Consider the following 8425-nt stretch of genomic DNA (forward strand, 5'->3'; position numbering starts at 1 on the left):
ACTAAAGCTTCAGTTTCGGATATGATCCAAAATTAATGTTTTTTGAATTCAATTAAAATTTGTATAAAAAATCATACTTTTAAGGGTAAATTATTTTTACCATCTAAAAAAATGTTAAATTGTTTTTTACCATTTAAAAAAATAAAAATTATTTTTTATCACCTCTTAACCGGAAAGATGGACGAAAACGTTATACAGACTTATTTCAATGACTATATTTTATATTTCCTTCTCTTCTCTTACGACTTTGTGAATTTACTTTACTATTTCGTCCATCTTGGAGTTAAGAGGTGGTAAAAGACAATTTTTATTTTATTTTTAATTGGTAAAAAAAATTAGTTTTTTAGGTGGTATAAAACAATATGTCAATTATTTTAGATGGTAAAAAATAATTTACTCTACTTTAACTAGTGTCCATAACATGCAAGGAAAACTTCAATGTTCGATATCGTTTATTTCGCTTTTTTAGAAATCACAACAAATATCAGTTTCAAAATGTTTAATTGTTTATAAATATGACTAATTTTAACTCCACGATCGATTCAAATAAACCCAAGTCATAGTATTAAGAATTTGAATATTGCGGAGTATAAAACAAAACGTTGAAGGTAATAGTGATACCAAAAGAACACCAAGCCCGGAGTACTAGTATGGGCATGTGATAAAGTTTGTGTCATGTGAATTACAGGCAAATTCGTGCGTGAACCTGATCCACAATAATATTAGTGTAGATGTAAAATTAAAAGTTTTCTCTTACACCTTTTTTACACACATAGAGAGTTATTTATTGCTGATATAGTGACTAAAATAAATTAAACACCGAAATTCTTAGACATATTAACCATTTTTTGAATCATAGTAACCCTATATTTTTAAAAGTGAATTGTGACTTAAAATCACATTATTCAAGCATAATATGTATCAAGGACATCAATTTGATATTTTGTTCATAATAATCCTAACAAACGTGACAAAATAAATTAGAAATAAATTGTTGACCCCTTTTTTTAAGACATGGTCCACACTAAATTTAGTGTGATCCAAGTCCATTTAAAAATTGGTGAGCAAAATAATTGATAAAATCTTATCCAAAAACTCTATATATTTTAACTGAAAGGACACTTTGTGGATTAGCTAAGAATTTACTCACTTGTTTGTTTACACTTTTACACAAAGAAAAGAAGATAAGGCCGGAGCCAGAAATTTGCAATGTACAAGAGATTATTTGGGCTATGTTTGTTGTTGGTCGTCCTCCTCGCTTCTCGTAAGTTATCCATTATTCATACCTTTCATTTATTTAATTATCCATTATTCATAACTTTCATTTACTTAATTATTTACTTTGTTCGTCGTAACGTAATCAAACTTATACTTCCTTCACCCAAAATTATTTATCATATTTATATTGGTTGCATGTATATTTTGAAATAGTAACGTATGAAATTAATAATCATATTAGTTGTATATTTGAATTAGTAACGTGACTGCTTAATCCAATTACCTTCACCATAAATTATTGAGAAACTTTTGTGTGAGACCGCCTCACAGGAAAGACCGCCTTGTTGGCAGTCTTGCTGGCAGCCATGTTGGCGCATGTGCTGACGTCATGCTGACGTCAGCATGTAATTTTTTTTTCAAAATTTTTTTTCAAATTTTTTTTTGGAATTTTTTTTTTCCAAATTTTTTTTTTGCTTTTTTTTTTCAGGCTTAACTAATTGGACTTCAGGCTTAACTAATTGGACTTCAAGCTTAACTAATTGGATTTTAGGCTTAACTAATTTGATTTCAGGCTTAAATTTTTTTGTTTTTTTTATATAAAAAAATTTAGAATTTTTTTTTTTTGAATTTTTTTTTTTTTTTTGAATTTTTTTTCCAGGCTTAACTAATTGGATTTCCAGGCTTAACTAATTGGACTTCAGGATTAACTAATTGGACTTTAAGCTTAACTAATTGGACTTCAAGCTTAACTAATTGGACTTCAAGCTTAAATTATTTTTTTTGATTCAAATTTTTTTTTCGAAATTAAAATTTTCAAATTTTTTGGGTACTAACTAAACTAGTGTAAAACATAACTAAAAGTAATAAAATCATAACAAATTGAATAACAAAATAGTTAAGGTATAAAAAAAATAGTTAAACTTATGAGTCGAATAGTTATTAATTTAAAACAAACTTATTATTAACTAAAACTCATAAAATCTTAACTAATTAGTTGCAATGCTTAACTAATTGATTTCATTGCTTAACTAAGCTAATTGGTTCATTGCTTAACTAATTGATTTTGTTGGATAACTAATTAATTTCGTTGCTTAACTAATTGAATCTCAAACTTAACTAATTAGTTTCAGTGGTTAACTTAATTAGATCCAGCGCATAACTAATTGCTTCCAATGCTTCACTAATTGGTTTCAGTGCTTCACTAATTGGTTGCATGCTTTAACTAATATGTTACATCACTTAACTAATTTATTACATTGCTTAACTAATTGGTTCTGAAGCTTAACTTATTAGTTTCATTTTTAACTAATTGATTCAATTGCTTAACTAATTATTTTCAATGCTTAAAATATTGTATCCTAAATAAAACTCTAAAATGCATTATCTGAAACAAAAATACATAACTAAAACTCAAAAAATCTTAACTAAAACCAAGAAAATCGTAACTTAAACTGGTAAAATCATAACTAAAACTCGAAAAGTCATAACTAAAACTCTGAACGAAAACTCAAAATACGTAACTAAAACTCAAAAAACCTTAACTAAAACCAAAAAAATCGTGACTAAAACTTAAAAATTCATAACTAAAACATAGAAAATCAGTCCAGCCATTCCACTGAGAAGACCATTATTTCAGAATTATAACTAAAACTAAAACATAATTATTCTTTACTAAATACAAAAAAAGAGTAACTAAAATATTACAATTCTTAACTAAAAATAAAACGAAACTAAAACAACTAAAACACCAGTATATTCGACCAACAACTGTCATAGTGCTTCCAGCTACGAACCCTCAGTCTGTCACCGACCGCCACCACCGCAAATCCTCCTCCTCCTTGTACAAGAGGTCGGATTGTCAACCGAAGTGGAGATCTATAGTACCACAGACCTATACAACAAAAAACTAATCGAATTCAATTTAATTGCAACAAAAACCTAATCAAAATCATCACTATATCAGGGTGAACATATCGGGCCAAGCTAGCATCAACATTCAATAGATCGGGGTGAATTGAATAGAAAGTCGATCGAAATACAAATCACATGAATCGAAAAATCGAAACCTAACTAAATTAAGAAGCTAAAATAAAGGAGTGATGAAAGAAGTACCAGCGTAACGCCGAGACCACAACCGGCTCCAAACCAAACCAAATCTCACCTTCGCCACCACCAATTGCGAGATCAAAAATCGAGTGCAAGGCACCAAATCAATCCACCGCAGCAGCCAGAAGCTATAGCCGATGATAACGTCAACCGAGAGAGATCGCCGGAATAGAGATCGCAGACAAGAATCGGTGTAACAGCCATTAAATTAGGGTTTGAGACTCAACCTCGTAATCCACTCTTTCTCTCTCCTCTTTTCCTCCTCTCAGGCGCCACCGCCGTTGTCGCTGCTTCTGTTGCTCGTAGAGACGATCTCAACTTCTTAGGAAGCCACAACCATAGCCGCCTGGCTCCCTCACACCTTCGATCAACGAAAATTGAAACATCAAAAACCTTAAACCATTGAAGAAAAATGGAGGAGAGAGGGATGGAAGAGTTACCTCCGTCGTCGTCTTCGTGATCTCTCTCGCCTGCTTCGTCATCTCAGACAACAATTTCGATGAGAGGGGGCGGCGATTTGAAGGAGAGAGAGAAGAGGGGCAGAGTGGTTGAGGAGAGAGAAATGCATTAGGGTTTTGAAATGAAAATTAAAAGAAAATTTTGATATATATTTTCACTGAAAAAAATTGTTGGGTCATGCTGATGCCAGCAATTACGTGGCATAATGGTTGCCATCAAGGCGGTCTTTTCTGTAAGACCGTCTTTTACAAAAGTTTGTATAAATTATTTGTCATATTTATATTGGTTGTATGTTTTAAAATAGTAACGTATGAAATTAATAATCATATTGGTTGTATATTTGAATTAGTAACGTGACTGCTTAATCCAATTACCTTCACCATAAATTATTTGTCATATTTATATTGGTTGTATGTTTTAAAATAGTAACGTATGAAATTAATAATCATATTGGTTGTATATTTGAATTAGTAATGTGATTGCTTAATCCAATTACCTTCACCATAAATTATTTGTCATATTTATATTGGTTGTATGTTTTAAAATAGTAACGTATGAAATTAATAATCATATTGGTTGTATATTTCAATTAGTAACGTGATTGCTAAATCCAATTAAGGGAAGTGTTAGGAATTGTAGAATTCTATGACCCCTTCTCATACTAAGGCCCCGACCGCATTTGATTGAGTTGATCAATCTTTTCATTTCATCAAGTGTTGAGTTGAAGTATGTCATAACAATGTGAACTTTATTCATGAATGAAATTTTAGGAATGGTATATTTCTACGCAGTCCTTTGCAATATTACCTCCGTTTTAAAATGATTTTACTATTTTTGTTTTAGTTTTGTTCATAATATTTTTTACATTATGTTTTACAATATTTTTAAACATTCAGATTTATTATCCTACCCTTCTTTACTTACACAGTTACAATTTTGTATTCATTTTCTCTTAATTTTTTTTCTTATACCCACCCACTTTCTACACATCTATTTTCTTTTATCTACTTCCTCAATTTTTCAATAATTCCACCATCTAGGTTTTAGCACTATTCTCATATTCTTGTTTAGTTATTTTTTGTGTTTATATATAAGGAATAATATCTCAATGTGGGATCTTGTTAGATTCGTCTAGAAATATACTTTCAAATTATCAAATTTTTATAATTTTTAAAATGTATAATGAGAGATATTAGTGGTTAAAATAGTGCATTAATTGGCAAATGTGAAATCTCATATGGTGCAATTAAAAAAATTAGTTTTTACCCCGTGCGATGCACGAGTTTCTTAATTTAAAAATTCGGGTACATCATTTATGTCATATAAAGTAGGATACACAAATTTTGAAAAAATAAAATGTGAAACATTTGGAGTGTAATGAAATTAAATTTAGCATGTGAAATAAATAAAAGTATTTTTAAAATAAAATGAATATCTAAGTAATTAAGGAGGAGAATTGGAAAGGATGACTATAAATGATGATATAACAATAAAATAAAATAATATAAAAGAGATGACACGTGGCATCATTACATGCAAACATTGTGTTTTAAAATATTAGAATAGATATGGAGGAAGTATATCTTATTATATTCATCCACCATTTACACATTAAACTTATTTTATAATTCCTCTGTTTCAAAAAAAATTCACACTTTAACTAGCACGTTTGCCAAGATTCAACTCTCTCTATAATCATTTCTAATTATCTTTTTCTAAAAATCTTAAAATTTAAATATTATGAAAATATATAATGAAATCATTTCAATGACATTTTACTTGATAACATTTGCTTTGAATAAATTAGTAAAAATATATGGTTAAAGTGGTGTATGAATAGTGACAAAACTCAAAATATTACAATTTTTTTGAAACGGATAAAGTATTAATATATGCAAATAGTAATTATAGATTTCATTATGAAACGGAAATAGTATATACGTAAAATAATCTCAAAAGATTCTCAACCCTAACTCGATATACATGTTTATGTTTATTTAATGAGTGTGGTACCGTGGTCATATCGAGTCCTTTAATTAAGCTGGTCTTAAATCATTAATCAGCCCGTCTCTTGTGTGACCGGTCACACCATCAACTTGATGGTGTGACACATTCACATTGAAAATTTGCTAATTTCAGATCAGTAGGTGTAACCTTCTTCTCCAGGAGTAACTTGGCATCACTCACATCTTTAAACTCCATATTATTCGTGTTGATGTGTTGACGCAATAATTCAAACATTTGATCATCTGAATGACGACGATCTTATTCTGTTTTTAATTTTTTGGGGATGGAAAGTCTGATGGGCGGATTATAAAAAGAAGTAACTGAAATTATAAAAAGAAGTAATCACTTATTAACTCTACTAATATTTTCTAAAGCTATTAAAGTAATTACTACTAATATTACTATAAAAAAAAGTAACAAATCTAAATTATAGAAGTAACATACCTAAATTAAAAAATTATATCCTCCATCTAAAACTACTCCGTATAAAAAAAGTAACATGTCTAAACTATAAAAGTAACATACCTAAACAAAAAAAGTACCATGTCTAAACTATTGAATTAACATACCTAAACTAAAAACGTACCTCTTCTAAAATTATAAAAAAAAAGTAACATGTCTAAACTACTGAAGTAACATACCTAAACTAAAAAAGTAATATGTCTAAACTATAGAATTAACATACCTAAACTAAAAAAGTACCTCTTCTAAAATTATAAAAAAAGTATTATGTCTAAACTATAGAATTGAAGTAACATACCTAAATTTAAAAGGTACCTCCCCTAAAACTACTTTGTATAAAAAAATAACATGTCTAAACTATAGAAGTAACATACCTAAATTAAAAAAGTAACTCCTCTAAAATTATAAAAAAGTAACATGTCTAAACTATAGAAGTAACATACCTAAACTTAAAAGGTACCTCCCCTAAAACTACTCTTGTATAAAAAAAGTGACACGTCTAAACTATAGAAGTAACATACCAAAACAAAAAAAGTACCTCCTCTAAAATTATAAAAAAAAGTAACATGTCTAAACTATAGAAGTAACATACCTAAACAAAAAAAGTACCTCCTCTAAAATTATAAATAAAAAAAAAAAAAAGTAACATGTCTAAACTATAGAAGTAACATACCTAAACTAAAATTGTACCTCCTCTAAAATTATAAAAAAAAGTAAAATGTCTAAACTATAGAAGTAACATACCTAAACTAAAAAGGTACCTCCCATAAAACTACTCCGTATAAAAAAAAGTAATATGTCTACTTTTTTTTAACAAGTATAGAAGTATAGTAAACATATTGTTTCTAATTTTCTATTCATTATCTCTTTATTGCTTAATTAGTTTACCTTGTTGAGTCCAGTGACATATTAGCTAGAAATTAATCCAACGTAATTGAAAATGTTCTTAGGATTATTATGTGTTTCAATAAAAACATTTGAAGCTAGATCCAGAAAGGAGTCGGTTTAATTAATACAGAGTATATAAGAGTAGAATTTCAAATGTCCTTTTCAGGAGAATATGCATGGTGATATAGAAGGGATGGGTGATGGTTTGGTACTCTTGGTCACCTTTCAGGTTGTTTTAATAACAAAGGTCAGTCCATATAGTGTGAACACGTCACACCATCAACTTGATGGTGTGGTCGATCTCATACAAGACTTGAGGATCATTAACACTAACCTATTTTTTTTCGGTGTCACCGTGTCATGATTGTGTCACGTTGTAATACTCATACCTTATTAGTAAGTTCAACATTTCCTAGTTTCAAAATTTAGTAAAATATATTATTGAAGTTAATAAAATTAACTACAAAATGCAGGGGAAGTGAAGCAAGCAGAAGGCAGGATATGCCAATCAAGAAGCCACTACTTCAAGGGAGCCTGCAAACGTGACCGTAACTGTGCGTATGTTTGCCGCAACGAAGGTTTCTCCGGTGGCCAGTGCCACGGTTACTTCCACCGCCGCAGCTGCTACTGTACTAAGCTTTGCTAGGGAGCATTATATTGCTTAATTAGTCATGCGCGCTATTTGATTTACAAATCTCTAGTTACTTCATGGTTGGTCTGTTGATGAAAATTATGGCGATATTGCAACAATGTTTTCAACTTCGTCTGCAATCGATTTGAACGAGATCGAAAATCACCTCTAGATAAACAGACCGTTTAATGCTTGTGTCAAACAACAATATTGAAGAGATTATGTAGAATTCTCAAATTTCATTCCTTCTTTTATATATATTTTTTTTAACATAAGCTTAATTTTTAGACAAACTATATGTACGGTGCTGCTTTTTATCAAAACTTGTCCATTTGTATGTTTGGATTTTGTAATGTAAGGTTTCTATTGAAAAGCAAGATCATTAGTTTTGCCTTGATTTTTGACAATTTCACCCCCAAGGGGAGCCAAACCCTAAGTTTGCACGCCTACAACATATAAGATCAAAGAGGCAAAAAAAATCACCCTCTTTGATGTAAAACTCGCCCTATAGGCTATCAGGTCAATTTTAAAATCGCCATCCCATCGCCCTGTAAGGCTTAGGGCAAACAAAAATTTTCGCCCTCTTTAAATGGAATCAAAGAGGGAAATATTTTTCGCCCTCCTAGAATTAAATCAAGGAGGGCAATATTTCTC

The 8425-nt window shown here is 29.9% G+C and overlaps 1 protein-coding gene across 1 annotated transcript; it reads left to right on the forward strand.

Moving 5' to 3' along the window:
• The first annotated feature begins 1105 nt into the window (after nt 1-1105).
• On the forward strand, nt 1106-8168 carry LOC110784037 (defensin-like protein 1). The gene is made up of 2 exons (XM_021988436.2): nt 1106-1264; nt 7614-8168. Exons 1-2 carry the CDS (start codon nt 1210-1212, stop codon nt 7784-7786), a joined length of 228 nt encoding a protein of 75 aa, XP_021844128.1. The 5' UTR covers nt 1106-1209; the 3' UTR covers nt 7787-8168.
• Nucleotides 8169-8425: the final 257 nt, after the last annotated feature.

The sequence above is a fragment of the Spinacia oleracea genome, chromosome 4 (genome assembly GCF_020520425.1).
Source record: "Spinacia oleracea cultivar Varoflay chromosome 4, BTI_SOV_V1, whole genome shotgun sequence".
NCBI lineage: Eukaryota > Viridiplantae > Streptophyta > Magnoliopsida > Caryophyllales > Amaranthaceae > Spinacia > Spinacia oleracea.